Source organism: Pteronotus mesoamericanus, unplaced genomic scaffold, assembly GCF_021234165.1.
Source record: "Pteronotus mesoamericanus isolate MK-2021 breed Mesoamerican mustached bat unplaced genomic scaffold, CSHL_Meso_final contig_64, whole genome shotgun sequence".
Classification (NCBI taxonomy): domain Eukaryota; kingdom Metazoa; phylum Chordata; class Mammalia; order Chiroptera; family Mormoopidae; genus Pteronotus; species Pteronotus mesoamericanus.
This window is the reverse complement of record NW_026555224.1, coordinates 5,571,250-5,588,880: the sequence shown is the minus strand read 5'-3', so window position 1 is coordinate 5,588,880 and position 17,631 is coordinate 5,571,250. Positions and strand designations below refer to the sequence as shown.

The window sequence follows — 17,631 nt, the reverse complement described above, 5'->3', positions numbered from 1 at the left end:
TTTTAAAATTGTCCCAGAGGTCCCTAAGCCTCTCCTCGTTTTTCTGAATTCCTGTTTCTTCATTCTGTTCTTGTTAAATGCTTCTCTTCCTTCTGCTCCAAATCATTGATTTGAGTCCCAGTTTCCTTCCTTTTATTGTTGGTTCTCTGTACATTTTTCTTTACTTTGTTACAGAAAGCCAGACTCAAGACACGATTCAGGGAACGGAGTAAGCCTTTATTCACACGCGCGTGCTCAGAGGAGGCAGTCTCCAAATTCTGAGCCCCGAATCGGGGTTAGATAGGGGTTTATAAGCCATAGCATTCCGGCGGGAAACGGATGGGCTGAAGGGATTAGCATTCAGGTGGGAGATTGATGTGCTACCCCAGGCGGGGGAAGGGATGTGAAAACGGGCTACAGAAGCAGATAAGCAATGATTAACAGTTAACCTGGGAGGGGGTCTCTAGCTAGGCTGCTCCTCCCAAGTCATCTTGCCCTTATCAACTTCACTTTGCATAGCCTTCACTTTTTTTCCCATTTTGCAACCATACTCAACCAATTCAGTGAGCATCCAGATTACCAGTGTTTTGAACTGTGCATCTGATAGGTTGGCTATCTGTTCACTGCTTAGCTCTATTTTTGGAGCTTTGATCTGTTCTGTTATTTGGGCCATATTTCTTTGTCTCAGCACACCTGTTATATTGGGAGGGGCAGAGTCTTAGGTATTCACCAAGGTGGGGCAACCCAGATCACTGCAGTTTGATGCTGTGTGTGGGGGAGGTGTCTGAGAGGGAACAATGCCACTTGCTTGGCTCTCTGCAAGCTTTCAGTCACTTCCCCTGCTACCCACAAGCAAATTGGGTCCTTCTCGTGCTGATTCCTGGGTGGGTGGATTTGTGTATATTTTAGCACCCGTGGGTCTCTCCAATGGACTCTCCTCTGAGCCTGAGAGTTTCTCCTGCCTCCACAGCCCCCACAGGTTTTTTACCTCCAGAGGTTTTGAGGCTTTCTTTTCCCACATTGGAACCCTGGATTGTGTGGTCTGTCTCACTCCCCAGCTGTTCCTCTGGTTTATCCACATGCAAATATGGGACTACTGGGTCTGCCAGCTGCTGCCTTGTCAGCCTGGTCCTCCAGCTGCTGCCTTGCCATGCGTCCTCTCCACCCTGGCTGCCTGTCTCTGCCCCTCTTTCCGATCTGGATGAACGTTTCTTATTTAACTCCTTGGTTGTTGGACTTTCATACAGTTCAATTTCTGCCAGTTTTGGTTATTTTTTGTTTTTTAAATTTGTTCTTCTTTTCGTTGTGCAAGGAGGCCAAGTGTATCTACCTACGCTTCCATCCAGGCCAGAAATCTGTCTCCTTTTCTCAGGGTTCTGCATTTTGTATTCCTATTCAGAGCTCCGCATCTTGTATCTCTACTCAGGACCCTACTTTTTTGGGCAACACTTAGGTCATTGTTCTAGTAACTTTAGATCAATGTATCTTTATTGGATATAAATGGCATGCCCACTTTTCTGCCAATGTACTGGAAGGCACCCCCTGCCTTTATGCCCAGAGCATCCCATTCTAGGGCACACCTAGTCTCTGGAAATAGATGGCATCCCACTCTGGATAGTGGAGTGGCTCAAACAGGGTTTGGGATCAGAAGACTCAAATTCAAACTCACTTACTGGGGCAAGTTAGGTTTTTTTCCTGAGCCTCATTTCCTCCTCCATTCAGGAAGGGTTCTCATACCTGTCCTACCTACCTCATGGGGTTGTTGAGAAGGTCACTATTTTTAAGTCAGAAAGAAATATCAGAGCTCAGCCACCAACCTGGGGTTTTTGCATCCTTAAAATTTTGAGGTTCACAATGAGACCTTATTTTCACTTATATTTAAGAGATATAAGGGATTATACTTTTATTTTGATGAGGGTCAATGCACTATTACTTAAGAAAAAATTTCTTAACGATCAAACTCCAAAAAAGTGTTCTAGTAACATGAAGGCTGAAAATCTTTTACTGTCCCAGTCCCAAACCTTTATTCTACTGGCAGAGAAACTAAAGTCCTGAGAGATGACTGTAGGGGATGCATAGCTAATAAACAGAGGGTCTTGGGTTCAAAACCAAGTCTTCTGGCTTCAAAACCAGGAATCTCACCATGTTGTCACTCAGTGAGAAAGCTGTGTGTTGGTAGAGAGCATGGATTTTAGGGTCAAAGTGAACTAGCATGAATGTGCCACTTGGTAACCTCTCGGAGTCTCGCCTTCTTCATCAACATAATGGAGAGAATAATGCACAACCTCTTAGGGTTGCTATGAAGACCTGACTAGATCTACAATGTCTACCCAGTGACTGGAGTATAACCTGTGCTAGAAAAACAGTAGTTGATTATTATTATTACTATTATTATTATTAACTTGCTAGTGAGTTTCTGACATGTCTTTTGTAAATCTTAAAGTACTATAAAATGCTAAAAGTATATATATTTTATTTTCATATATATAAATAATATAATGCAATATTAACAGTGGTTATTATTCCTAAATCATCTTAGTCTATAGTTTAATGCTGTCTAAAGAAGAGAGCTAGAATAACATGGGTTAACTATTTTGTAACATTCAATAGAGACATAGTAGCAGCCCCTCTGCATTATTTTCTCTTGTGATAACCATACCCTAAGTCTTCTTGGGGATTCCCTCTCCCTCTCTTAGTCCATGTGGTCTAGGTAGGGCTGACATCCACCCCAGAGATGAGAATACCACTTATATCTCAGCCATTGTCCGTGGTGTGGATCTAGTGTTGTACAAATGAGCTAAGTCAGGCCAGTGTCCCACAGGCCAGACTTTGTGAAGCAGATTGAAAAAGAGAAAACTTTTTTCCTCCTCAGATGGGCACCTGGGAGGATGTGAGCCCAGAGCTGCTGGTACACAACTAGAGAAGGCCTCCCAGAGAATGGAGCCCACAAAGAGGAAAGCTGAGTAGAGGGAGGGAGACTGTATCTCAATTTCAGGGCGGACGGCTGCAGCTAGCAACTCCTGAACTTTTCAACAGATGAGTCCCAAATTCCTTATTTACTTTAGCCAGTCTGTTTGGGCTTCTAATCCTTATAACCAAAAACATTTTGAATATATACAGTCATCAGTAAAATGAAGGTACAACATTGGGCTTTAGATGGAATACAGCAGAAGTCTTCATAGCAGCGATTCTAAAGCCTATCTCTGAATATACACTAGGTGATGACATGAGGATCTGTGACCTGAGACAGCCAGACCTACGAAGCAGCATCTCCCAGACATTGGCTGCAAGAAAGTAAAGGCTGAAGGATCAGAGATCGACTGCCCCAGGACACTGCCCACACTCCTACTCCAAGCCCCATGTAGTTTTCTTACTTTTTTCACCTTATAGCTTACACTTAAATTCCCTGTCACCCTCATTTTGGGGCAGAAACAACCTGAACCAGAAGTTCAGCCTGGTCATTGTTCAGAGACACAAATTTTGTCTTCCTTTGCATTCTCCTGTTTGTGTCAAAAATTATTGCTATTTGTCTGCACACAATAATGGTACCTGGCATTAGTGTCCCGGTTTACATCCACTTGGAACTGAATCAGACGGTCTTTAAGATTCTGGGCTCGCTCACAAAGATCATAATTTAAGGTCATGGTGTCAAGGCAGAACATGGCCAAAGGTACAGAAATGTGCATGGATGCAATTTCATTTCTCCGCTTTTTTATGCTATTGATCCTCTGTAAGAAAGGGAGCATATTCAGTAGCTTAATTTGCCTTCAGTCTATGTGCATTTGCCTGCAGCCTCACCCCTGACCAACCTAGGCCAAGGTTGAGCACAGTATATACTAAGGAAACCCACTGACTACTCATTGAATTGTTTGCAGCAAATGTCACTAAGATATGAAATGTCAAGTGGCATCTCCTACCGTCACAAAATCCTCAATTTCATGATTTTCTTTCAGGAATGCAGTGATGTTTTGCTCTGCCATGTTATCCAATAAGTCATCATACTTTTTGTAGACGTGTAAGTATCTTCCATATTGAAGAGCATAAAATCAAACATATAAATAGGCCACCAAATCAGGTTAATCAGAGTGGCAAATGAAGAGATACAACATAAAAATCAGCCAAAACCAAGACAGAAAAAATATAAAGTGGCAAAAGGTACATTAAACTGGAAATTCTGAACTCTGGTTGAAAATTCCAATTTTGTTACCTCCTAGCTGCGTAAACTGAGGCAAGATATTTCTTTTTCTAAGACCAGTGTCTTTAAATGGAAATGTAACAACAACTCAGCATAACTGTAACAATGTATATATAAAGCAGTTAGGACATATAGTGGACATGTAATAAACATTACTTCCTACTCCTCCTTCCACCTCTAAAATTCTATGTCTAAAATTTAAGATGAAAATTTGGAACTAATGAACCTAAAATCAATTGAATAGAATTGTTTCCCTCTCTCCATTAACAGATCACATAAAAATGGCTGGACAGATTTCCCTCAAATTGGACGATGTGTTTGAAATGTTCTGACATAAAGTAAGTTTAAATGAAAATAAAAATGATATGGAAAAAGCAGAATTAACTTTGTGGGGCCCAATGATACACTTTCAAGAGCTGACCAACACTTCAGAGACTCTGAAACTGAGACACAATAGAAGCCATGGAGCTGCCTTCTATAGAGCAAACTGCATGTATGAGGCTTCATAAACAGGGAAAACAGGGGTTTCACATTGATGCTTCCAACCATATTTACGAGGTAGAGGCTTTCAAATATAAGTCCATGATTTTCACACTAGGTTAGCAGTAGTTCTCAACATGAGGTGATTTTTCTCCCAGGGGACAGTTGGCCATGTCTGGGGACATTTTTTGTTGTCACAACTGATGAAGAATCCTACTGGCATCTAGTGAGTAGAGGTCAGGGATACTGCTAAAAATCCTACCATGCACAGGACAGCTCCACAGTACAGAATTTTCTGTTCTAAAATATCAATAGAGCTACAGTCAAGAAGCCCCAGTTTAGGGTAATCATATGTCCTGGTTTGCATGCGACAGCCCAGGTTACACCCTCTTCATTCTCAAAGTGACTCAGTTTAGAAGCTAAAGCTGCATCCTGTGATCATCCTAAAAAAGTTGCTTCAAAATTCATTTGATAGCAAAAGCTGCCTTAAACTAGTGTGAGGCTGCTGCTCTGAATATTCATAGTTTTCACTGCAGAAATATCAGTCTGTTGAATTAAATGAAGGGGTGTTGCCCCAGACCTTGCTGAAGATACAGCACAAATATGACATATGCACTATGGTGCTTTCCTAAAATCCAGAAATTTCTAAATGCCAAAATCTGTCTGACTCCACAGCTTTCAGAAAGTGGAAGTGGACCTGTAACTGAATTTGAATTCTGGTTCTCCTGATTGTTTTCTCTGTCACATTGGGAAATTACAGCTTCCTCATGTGTAAAATGGGGATAAATAGTAACACCCATGTGAGTAAGTATTGGCTATTACATATTATTTCAGGCTTGTGGGAACAGAGGTTGTTCACTTGAAGATACTTAAGAACTCTAAACCAATGTTAAAAGGCTAAGTTACAGCTAAACCAACTTACTTGTGGGGGCCAACTTGGTTTTTCTGAAATATCTTGAAAGTTTGATCCACAATATCAGAAACCAGTTTTTCTTCAAGGTTAATAGTTCCAAGGATCAGATTATACCCTTTCAACTCTGGGAACAGGACAGATTCCACCTAAAGAATAAAAACTGTAAGACACTGTAGAGAGATGCAACCAAATGGCAAAGTGCTGCAAGAGACTCATTTCTAAAGACATCAACTGTTTTCCTGTTCCTTTATTTTTTTAACAAGTCTGGGCTCACTCCTCTTCCTCTGTGGATTACTCATCATTCAAATCCTTGCTCTTTCAAGTCTCATATCGTTGGTGAGTCCCCCTAGGCCCATGTAAATGTTAAGTTTCCTTGTTTAAAGTTCATATTCTGAATACTGTCATTACAACTGTCATTAAATGAGTGCGTAATGAGCTGTTCTAGGTGTTTCAGGGGATATAAATACCATGAAGGCCTGGATCATAACTGAATTCTGCACCATTGGGAAGGACCCAACAAGAGCTTGGCACATGGTAAGTCTTAGTAAATATGTGTGACTGAATGGATATTACAGTGGTAGCCTGCCGCCCATCAACTTTTCTCTAATGAAAAGCTAATTGAGACATGGGTTCTAATCCTGACTGTCAATAACTGACTCTGTGATTTTAGGTAAGACCACTTGTCTTTGGACTTCTGTTTTCTCCTCTGAAGAAAAGGAGGGATATACTAGATTCTTCTCTCAGCTCAGAGGAACAAAATCTATGGTTCAATGATCATCAGGCATAAACAGTATCATTCTGAAAAGTCAAATGTTCCAACTTCTCAATAGCATGTGTATGTCTCTGAGAAATATTCTCATTTGCATAACTCATGAAGGATGTAAAGTCCCATTGGGGACCTACTGCCTTCCACTGCCCTCTCTGCAAAGTGATCGGTGTCAGAAAGACCTTCAGAGTGCTTCCCTGGGTTATACCAGTTATGTGTTGTTGAGGAGACCACGTCAATTTAGAAAGGAGAAAAGCAAGTACAAGTGTCCTATGCCCCATCTCTTCGGTCAATCCAGAGGTTTTTTTAAACCAGCAGAAGGGCTAATTTGCTGTGGCCAGTGATTGAAAGCAGGGAGATGGAGGATCTGGCATTGGTCGAGGGTGAGTATGAAATAGTTTCGGGAAGCATAACTGGTGCATCCAGGCCACGCAACAGGTACATGTGGGCAGGATAATGGATGGTCTCTGGGGGAGAAGTCTTCATTGAAAAGACAAAGCAATACCTCTTGTTGCCCTTTAAACATAGCTAGTTCTCCCATGCTCTGTAGGGCCATCTGTAAAACTGAGCTGAGAACAGTGCTCTTTTCTGGTCGTCAGTGTTATTAATCTCTTCTCTTCCTGGCTCTCTGATCCTGGACTTCCTGGTTTTGTTATCATCCTCAGTGCTTATACCAGTATACTTCAAGTTTGGCATTTCCCTGGCACTCCTGAGTGAGAAAATGCACCACCAGGAGAGAGACTGGCCTGAACAGCCCTTTCCATAGTTATATATATTATTTTTGATTATGATAGTAATGGCTGCTAATGCTGATTAAAATTATGCTTATTTTTTGATTTTGAGTTTTCAAAAACTCTTCATTTATCTCATCCACTTTTGTTTTATTTATGCCGCTCATTCACCTCTTTTTATTCCAATCAGTATTATATCAGGACAGCATCCATGTCTTCCTCAATTCTTTTTAAATTTATTTTGACTTTAAACAATTTTTTATTTTTCAATTAAGATTGACATATATTATTATATTAGTTTTATGTGTACAACCCAGTGATTAGACATTATGTAACTTACTAAACAATTACCCCATAAATCTAGTACCCACCTGACACCATATATAGTTATTACAATATTATAATATTCTCTATGCTGTACATCCCCATAGTTCTGTAACTTACAGTTTGTACTTCTTAACCCTTTCCCCCTTTTCACCTGCCCCCAACTCCCCTCCCATCTGGCAACCATTAAAATGTTCTTTGTATTTATGAGAGTGTTTCTGTTCTTGTTTGTTTTTTAGATTCCACATATAAGTGAAATCATATGGCATTTGTCTTCCTCTGTCTGACTTACTTCACTTAGCACAATACCCTCTGGGTCTATCCATGTTGTTTCAGATGGCAAGATTTCATTCTTTTTTATGGCTGAGTCATATTTCATTGTATATATGCACCACTTCTTCTTTATTCATTCATCTATTGATAGATACTTAGGTTCCTCCCATATCTTGACTATTGTAAATAATGCTGCAATAAACATATGGATATATCTGTCTTTTCAATTTAGTGTTTTGGGTTTCTTCAGCTAAAGACTCAGAAGTGAAATTGTTGGGTCCTTCTTTGCCTCTTGTTACATAGCCTTTGTTTTAAAGTCTATATTGTCTACTATAAGTATTGCTAACCTACCTTTTCCTGTTTGTTTCCATTTTCATAAAATATTTTTCCCATCCCTTTACTTTCAGTCTGTGTGTATCTTTTGATCTTAAATCAGTCTCTTGTAGACAATATATGTAAGGGTCTTATTTTGTTTTTCATTTGGCCTCCGTATGTCTTTTGATTGGAGCATTTAATCTATTTGCATTTAAAGTAATAGTTGATAGATGGTATGTATTTATTGCTATTTTATTATTTATATATTTTTTAAATATTTTCTTCTTTAAAGAAGACTCTTTAGCATTTCTCATAATACTGGTTTTGTTGTGATAAACTCCTTTAGCTTCTTCTTGTCTGGGAAGTTCTTTATCTGTCCTTCAATTCTAAATGATAGCTTTGCTGGGTAGATTAATCATGGTTATGGTCCTTGCTTTTTATCACTTTGAATATATCTTGCCAATCCCTCCTGGTTCACAAAGTTTCTATTGAGAAATCAGCTGACAGTTTTATGGGAGCTCCCTTGCAGATAATGAACTGCTTTTTTAAAATTTTCTCTCTTTAATCTTTGGCATTTTAATTATGATGTATCTTGGTGTGGTCCTCTTTGGGTTCATCTTGTTTGGGACTCTGGGCTCTCTAGACTTGTGTGTTTATTTCCTTTACAAGCTTCAGGAAGTTTTCCATCATTATTTTTTTCACATAGTTTTTCAATTCCTTGTTCTCTCCCTTTCTCTCTTCTTCTTCTGACACCCCCATGATGTGTTGGTAAGCTTGAAGTTGTCCCAGAGGATCCTATACTAGCCTCATTTTTTTTTTATTCTTTTTTTTCTTGCTGTTCTGATTGGGTGTTTTCTGCTTCCTTATCGTCCAAATCTCTGATTTGATTCTCTGCTTCATCTACTCCACTGTTTATTCTCTGTAACATATTCTTCATTTCAGTTAGTATATTCTTTATTTCTGACTGGTTTTTATGTTTCTTATCTCTTTGTTGACATTCTCACTAGCTTCATCTACCCTTCCCCTAAGTTCATTGAGCATCCTTATAAACAGTGTTTTGAACTCTGCATTGAGTAGATTGTGTGTCTCCATTCTGGTTAGTTATTTTCTTGGAGTTTTGTTCTGTTCTTTCATTTGGTACATATTTCTTTGTCTCCTCATTTTAGTTGCCTCCCCATGTTTGTTTATGTGTGTTAAGTAGAGCTGCTATGTCTCTCGGGCTTGTAGAGTGGACTTATGCAGTAGGTGTTTTGTGGGGTCCAGTGGCACAGCCTCCCCAATCACCCAAACTGTTCCCCCCAGGTGTGCTCCTATTGTGTGGGCTGGCTATACCCTCTTGTAGTAGTTGAGCCTTAATTGCTATTGGCACCTCAACGGGAGGGATTGACCTCCTGTAGTCCCAGGCCAATTGGTTGCAAGGACCAGCTGCAACTACCATGAAGGATCAGATGTGCACGGGTCCATGCTGCAGAGCAGGACTTACTTCAGTAGGTCACTGGTGCCTTCTGAATCCATCCTTTGAGTGTATTCTTGCAGAGGAGGTTGAGTGGTGCTTTGACATAATATAAAGCTGTCCACTGTTTGTGATGACTCTGGGGCATCCTTGGAGATGCAAACCAAGGTCAGCCACTGCCTACGTTCTTCCTGGAGCCAGCTGGCATAAGCTACAAAGCAATCTGCAGATGGCTGCTACCTGTGCTGGGCTTAGAGGCCCAGAAAAGGCCAAGATGAAAGCCAAAGCCAGCTGCTACTAGTGCCAGGCCTGGGGCAACTGAGCAAGAGGTACACATCAAGGCCAGATGCTGCTTATCTGAGATTTTAGGAAAGTCCAAAACATGAACCAAGACAGGATGTTTGTACGGAACAGCCTCTGGAATTAGCTTGGAATGGGGCCTGCAAATTGGGTAGAGGGGGCTTTCCAGGTAATCAGTAGAGTGGGGCTAACAGTGTTAGCCAAATTGCTGGAAACTCAGATATTGTACCCCCCTGCAGACTCTGTGTTGGTGGGGAGAACCCAGAACTGGAACAATGGCCTCTTCCACCATTTTTGTCTGGGAAATGCTGCCCCTCTAGCTCACGCCATGATCCAAGACTAGTCAGTTGTTCCCCATATGTTGCTCGTGCCCCAGTGCTGGAACTCAGAGCAAATGAGTCTGAGTAAGTCCATACAAAGGCCCTTTAAGAGGAATGCCTGGGACTTCAGTAGCCCTCTGTCTCACTCAGATACAATCTGAGTAGGTTTTTACAGCCAAAAGTTATGGGGACTTCCCTTCCTGCAACTCTGGGCTGAGGCACCGGTGTGAGGCTAGGACCGCTAGTTTCTCAGGGGAAATCTCTGCAGCCAAGATCTCCCTCTTGGTTTTTATTCACCACAGGTGGGTGAGGGACCATCCTGTTCTGAGTCTCTGCCCCTACTATCAGTCTTTATGTGGCAGCTTCTTTATATCCTTAGTTATAAGACTTCTGGTTAGCTAGCCTTCAGGTGATTCTGAGTGATGGTTGTTCTGTAGTTAGTTGTAGCTTTGATGTGGTTGTGGGAGGATTTGAGTACCGCATTTAGCTACACTACCATCTTGACTGGAAGTCTCTCAACTTTATTTTTTATGCAGACAATATACAAGTATTTATACAAGTATTTTCTAAAATATGCTTTCATCTCCTATAGGAACTTTCTCACAAATATGCTTTCCTTCTGCACCTTGAGAGCTATTATCAAACATCTCATGCTGACTTTTTTCCAACTTCTAAAATTCATGTTTAACCATGAATAAGGCAAGACTGGTAGGGACTTGGGGGTACTGTCTACCAATTGCTGTTCTTAGATAGTTTTCTTAGACATTCATCCTGAAGAACTATTCTTTAAATTTTTCACTACCCAGTTCAGAGATTAAATGGTCCAAGTTGTTTGGGGTGGGAGCCTGAGTTGTGTGTATCTCTAGATGGGGAACTCTGGGCCTGTGTTGCTTTTACTCATAGTCTGATAAAGTCACTGGAAGTCACTTGGCCCTAGCTTTTAAACCTGGTACAAACTGTAACCTATGAAAATATCTTCTTATCACTGCAATCCACTGAATCTACTGCCAGCTCCTCCTGGGCTGTTTGTAGAGTAGCCATGTGAGCTCTAGGCTCTTCCAACCCAGATGCCTGCAGACACTGTTGCTCACAAGCAGTGCAGGAGAGCTCAAGCGGTGTGCACCTGTTCTATCCCCAAGCCTCACAATGATCATTCCAAACTATAGGCTCTGCTCTTTCATGTCCTTCCTCGGAATACTGATTGCAGGAGAGCTGCCCACTGTTTCTTCCCCTTCCACACACCCAGTTTTCTTGTTATCCAGGCTTGGTTGGGTTCAAAACCACAAATTTAGAGTGAAGCCAACTGGAGCATTGGTTTCACATGCTTCTCTACAAACTCAAGTTGAATCTTGAGCTCTTAGAACCAGTCCTGTAAGTACAGAACTGCAGAGAGAAGAGAGCTTAGGAACATCCAAGTATCATACACAGTGCGTAACTGGGAGTCAGGCTGGGAGAAAAGGAACACCCCATAGGCTTCGTCCTTATATGGGTCTGAACACTGGCCCCCTTGCTACACCAACTTCTCAGAGTAAAACAGAAGGTGATAACAAAATAATCACACTTTTGTGGGTGATCCAGCCCAGTCCTAAGACTCAATTAATAAGTATCTAGAATCCAATTAGTAATGCCACCCTGGAAAGGAAGCTGGAAAGGTCTTGGTCCAGGAGGGGAGGCTTCAATCTCTCCCCTAGACACATAGAGTAGTTAAACAAACAAAAGACACATGGAAGTTCAAGAGCTAAATTAAATATAGTTTTATGAAGACTCTTGGCAAGTTTGTGGCAGCTGTTCCATAATGAATTATCAGCCCAAGTTGGATACAGCTTGGGACACATCTGTCTTTTCCAGGTTGGCATCATGTTTGGTTTGGGGGGGACCTACTCTCCCACAAAGTAATTCTTTTTCTTTTCACAAAGTAACTCTTAATGCCCTTGTTACATGCACAGTTCTGGGATGCATGGATATTTCTTTATGTTACAAATATTCTTTCTGGAGTCAAGGAGGAATCCTTAGGATAGATCTCCCAAAGTGAAACTCCCCTGACTGAATATTCTGTATAAATAGCTATTTTAAATACATTTTATGCAGTAAGCAAAAAAAAAAAAAAAAAAAAAAAAAAGCATAAATGGATGATTAAGTGAACACTTTACCTTGGGGATCCCCTTAGAGTTATTAATTATTTCCAAGAAAGAGTTGTGTATTAATTCCCAGCAGTCATCAAAAGATGGATTGAAGACAATAATGGGCTCATTGACTTCAAGTTTGATCATTATTAGCTGAGGTATAAAGAACTCCATCTCTTGGTAGGGCTCCTCAAAGTCATTCCCATCCTTCAGGAGACATAAGCCATGGTAATGGTCACAAAATGGGGCCTTCCAAAACCAAGGGAGTGGATTTTACTATACCTAGTATTTCCTAGTGCTATGAGCATAGTAAGAGGAAGTGAACGGTACTGTGTACTGATCATACTTAAAATGAGGGCTCAAGATGGCTTAGCCTACCCTGATCTCATCCTCTTCTTCTCCCTCATAGTTTTTATTCAGTAGGTTTACTTTGCTTGGAAATCCCTGGATCAGTATTTCCAAGTCCTTCCCATCCTTCAAAATTTATCTCAAAATCCTCTTCGTTTGAAGTCTCCCTGTTCACCAGCAAGAAAAAGCTCTTCCACTTCTGAACTTTCATATTTCCATTTCATCTTTCTTGTAGAGATTTATATGCCCATCTTTTCTATTCTACTCTAAACTTGAGGGCACCACCTGTGTCTGAACCATCTGCCTCTTCCAAAATATCCAACATGGCATTTAGCACATAGTTGATGCTCAATAAAAATTTGTTGACTAAATCCAAACATATAATTAATTATCTGCATACCTCAAATGGAGTTTGCTAATAAGCCTGTAGTCTATTTTAGACACTCAAAATATCAAAATTCTCTACAACAAAAATGGCATGTAGATGTTCATAATTCTCTATATAGGCTATAACACAAGATGCCTTTAATAAATGACAGTGCCTAATAAAATTACCGTAGGGCACCTCTGAAGTACTTGTCTTACTGCTTTTAGACATTTCTAGATCAGTTTAAAGATGATTGACAAACATTTGTTGGACAGCTACTGCATATCAAATACCCATAAATTTCTCCTTTATCCCAGACATATAAAGATCCTTCTGTGTGGAAATTTAGAGTAAGATTTGTTCACACATCTGAGTCTCTTCTGCTTGGCAGAGTAGAAGGCTACAGTGACACTTATGGTTTGGTCCTCACTGTAGAGCTAATATCGCAGTCTAATTTCAACACTTGTTTCTACATTTTTTGAGCAAAAGGTCGATTTTTTAAATCTATATTTCATTTGTAAAAATGCTAGAACTTAACCTTTTCTAACCAGGCAATTTTAACTTCTTACTACTCTTTTTAAGGTAAGATGTTCACATGACATAAAATCCAAAAGAATCTTCCTTGATCCCCAAGCTCCCTAACTTGAGAGGATGCTATGATGCTCTGAAAACGAGGACTTAGTGTTTTTAGTTTTTATTTCTACTTCACTGAAGTAGTTGCATGAAGAAAGTTATTAATTAGGCCAACAAAGCCTTTTGTTTTTAGGGATTCCCCTTTCAAAGACCAAAGAATAAAAGTCAGTAACTGCAATGATACATCCAATACTCCCTAAACATCAGGTTAAAGGTTGATAACAACCACTTCCCAAGCCTGTCCTTTAACAGATAGGATGAAAAAGTGACCACACCCCCTACTATAAAAGGTTATGTATCCCACTTTATTCAATATTTCTGTAAATTTTCTTAACAACTTCTCCATTTTTGTAGATTTTTACTCATTTAATAGTAGGTAATTATCTCAGGAGAGCTTGCTGTATATCACATTATTAGTTTGTAAACTAATAATGACCTGAAGTGTGTGCAAGTCAAGAATTTTGTTTTTTGTCCTGGCTCATAGCTGATGAAAGCTTGATTCTATCTTGGTTGTTCCCCCTCACAAGGGCCTCTTTATGGTCCCCTACATACCTTGTGTACCATGAAAAAGGAAACAAGATCCTCAAGAGACTTCATGACCAACTCTCTGAGCTGGAGTGACATGAATGATGAAACAGAAGCAAAATATTCCTCAATGTTATGAGAGGAGTCGTAGTCACTCTTGGGAGCAAAATGGACCCACTGCTCCTTCCGGGAGACAAAAAGCTGGGCACAGGTGGGGATCCACCTGCAAAGACAAGGGGACATCCAAGGGAGAATTTCTTCCAAACTCTAAGCAGTCCTCTCAGCTATTCCCACTTTCTGCAACAAGGGAGACAGTAGCTTTTCCAATTGCTACTTTCATACCCCTGACCGGCTCGCCTGCCAACACCCTTTTCCTGAGGAGACAGTATAAGATTTTAATTGAAAGATTATTCTATTAACAATACCCAGATGGACAAGGGATACTGGTGCCATTTTCTGCTGAGAGAGTCTATAGTTTTTCCACTGTAATCAGAGATTGAGATGAAGGAGCCTAAGGAAGTGGAATGTTTTGTGCAACTTTCCTCCCTGGCAAATGCCTGGTTTCTGATTCAGACTTTACAGGGGGAAAGAGAGAAAGAAGAGAAAAGTAAGAAAACTTGAGAGGAGAAGCTCCAGTATGGCAGTGTCTGTTCGAAGCTGAGAGGAGAAGTTAGAAAACTAAAAGAATAAATAGACGTCTCGTTGTTCCTTTCTTACTACTTCCCCCAAATTCTAATTCACAATTTTCAGTGGGAACCACTAGCCTTTTCATCCTATTACATCTCTTTTCTGATCGTCAGAAAACTACTACTCTAACAATCTAGTAATAATGATCACATTTACTAATCAGCTACTGTGTGCCAGCTATTGCATACACATACATATTCTCTGATAATAAAATCCTAATGGTAGGTATTATAATCATCATCTAACATAAGGGAATTTTCCGGCCCTGGACATAGTCCTGAATGCATTTGCAAAGAAAAAAGAATTATATAATTGACCGAAAACCCCCTAACCATGGAACCTTGTGGCTGTTTACCTGGAGTACCTGAACATGTCATTCAACTGTACTGTCCTGTAACCCAGCAAGGCCTTGAGGATTTCAGAGGAGAGGGATGGAAGTGGCACCTCACAATGAATGTTAATGAGAGAGTTTAGAAGTCAGAGAGACATCTGGCCATGATGGAAGCATAGATAGATACAGTTTGCCTCCTCGCACAACCAAAAGAAGGACAATAACAAATTTAAAAAAACAGAAATAACCAGAACTGCCAGAAAATAAAACTATGGAAATGCAACAATATCATCAAAATGTCCATACTACCCAAAGCAATTTATAGGTTCAACACAATCCCTATTAAGATATCAATGATGTATTTCACAGAAATAGAACAGACATATCAAAAATTTATATGGAACCATAAACGACCCCGAATAGCCACAGCAATTTTGAGAAAGAAAAATAAATTTGGAGGGATCACAATACTGGACATCAAACTATACTACAAAGCCACTATACTCAAAACAATCTGGTAGTGGCACAAGAACAGACCCATAGACCAGTGGAACAGAATAGAAAGTCCAGAAATAAGCCCAAATCTATATGGGCATCTAATATTTGACAAAGGGGGCAGAAGCATAAAGTGGAACAATAATAGCCTCTTCAACAAATGGTGTTGGGAGAGCTGGACGGCTACATGCAAAAAATTGAAATTGGGTCATCAGCTGACACCGTACACAAAAATAAACTCAAGATGGATAAAAGACTTAATTATAAGTCGCAACACCATAAAAGTCCTAAAGGAGAACATTGACAGGAAACTCTCAGATATCCCATGCAGCAATTTTTTCACTGATATGTCTCCTAAAGCAAGGGACATAAAGGAAAGAATAAACAAGTGGGACCTCATCAAAATAAAAAGATTCTGCATGGCTAAAGAAAGCATCAGCTAAATGAAAAGGGAGCCAACCCTATGGGAAAATATATTTGCTAATGATACATCAGATAGAGGTTTGATCTCCAAGATATATAAAGAACTCACTCGACTCCACTCCAAGAAGACAAACGATCCAATCAAAAAAATGGGCAAAGGACCTGGACAGACGTTTTTCCAAGGAGGAGATACAGAGGGCCCAGAGGCATTTGAAAGGATCCTTGGCATCACTAGCCATCAGAGAAATGCAGATCAAAACCACCATGAGGTACCACCTCACACCAGTCAGAATGGCCATCATAAACAGATCAACACACAACAGGTGCTGGCAAGGCTGTGGAGAAAAGGGAGCCGTAGTACACTGTTGGTGGGAATGCAGACTGGTGCAGCCATTGTGGAAAGCAGTTTGGAACTTCCTCAAAAAGCTGAAAATGGAACTGCCTTTTGATCCAGTGATTCCCCTGCTGGGACTATACCCTAAGAACACCAAAACGCCAATACAAAAGAACCTATGCACCCTAATGTTCATAGCAGCACAATTTACAATAGCCACATGTTGGAAGCAATGTAAATGCCCATCAGTAGATGATTGGATCAAAAAACAATGGTACATTTACACAATGGAATACTACGCAGCAGAAAGAAAAAAAAGAACTACTAAACTTCGCGACAGCATGGATGGAACTGGAGAGCATTATGCTAAGCGAAATAAGCCAGGGGGCGAAAGACAAATACCATATGATCTCACCTATAAGTGGAACCTAACCAACAATACAAAGATGCAAGGAAAATAAGACCAGCAACACTGAAAGGAAAAGAAACCCATAGAGACAAGAGGGAAGGAGGGAGGGGGCGGGGAAAAGGAAGGAAAGGGAAAGACAAGGAACATATAGCAAGGACTAATGGACAAAAGCAAAGGGGAGAGCTGAGGGAGGGAAGGAGAGAGGGGCAAGGGAAAGTGGTGGAGGGAAGGCAGATACAAATGTATTTGAAAAAATAAATTAATTAATTTAAAAAAAAAGAAATTCAACAGCCAAGGAATTAAAGACATGCTCATCCAGACTGTTAGGAGGGGCAGAGACAGGCAGCTGAGGCAGAGAGGATATGTGGCAAGGAGGCAGCTGGAGGACCAGGGGGTCCCACATTTGTGTGCAGATACACCGGAGGAACAGCTGGGGAGCAAGACAGACAATGCAATCCAGGGTACCAGTGCAGGAAAGGAAAGCCTCAAAACCTCTGGGGGTAAAAACCTGTGGAGGTTGCAGAAGCAGGAGAAACTCCAAGCCTCACAGGAGAGTTCGTTGAAGAAACCCACGGGGTCCTAGAATGTACAGAAACCCACCCACCCAGGAATCAGCACTAGAAGGACCCAATTTGCTTGTGGGTAGCAGGGGAAGTGACTGAAAGCTTGCAGAGAGCCAAGCAAGCGGCATTGTTCCCTCTCGGACACCTCCCCCCCACACAGCATCAAACTGCAGTGACCTGGGTTGCCCCACCTTGGTGAATACCTAAGACTCTGCCCCTCCGAATATAACAGGTGTGCTGAGACAAAGAAATATGGCCCAAATAACAGAACAGATCAAAGCTCCAAAAATAGAGCTAAGCAGTGAACAGATAGCCAACCTATCAGATGCACAGTTCAAAACACT

The 17,631-nt window shown here is 40.7% G+C and overlaps 1 protein-coding gene across 1 annotated transcript in view; it reads right to left on the bottom strand.

The window, feature by feature from the left end:
* Nucleotides 1-17,631, bottom strand: part of DNAH3 (dynein axonemal heavy chain 3) — a 212,814-nt gene that overhangs the window by 175,092 nt on the left and 20,091 nt on the right. Inside the window, exons 9-13 of the mRNA XM_054580923.1 lie at nucleotides 14,073-14,268; nucleotides 12,200-12,379; nucleotides 5,577-5,713; nucleotides 3,897-4,002; nucleotides 3,529-3,707 (exon numbers count right to left, since the gene is read on the bottom strand). Coding sequence (XP_054436898.1) covers nucleotides 3,529-3,707; nucleotides 3,897-4,002; nucleotides 5,577-5,713; nucleotides 12,200-12,379; nucleotides 14,073-14,268 — 798 coding nt within the window. The remainder of the gene's footprint in view (nucleotides 1-3,528; nucleotides 3,708-3,896; nucleotides 4,003-5,576; nucleotides 5,714-12,199; nucleotides 12,380-14,072; nucleotides 14,269-17,631) is intronic.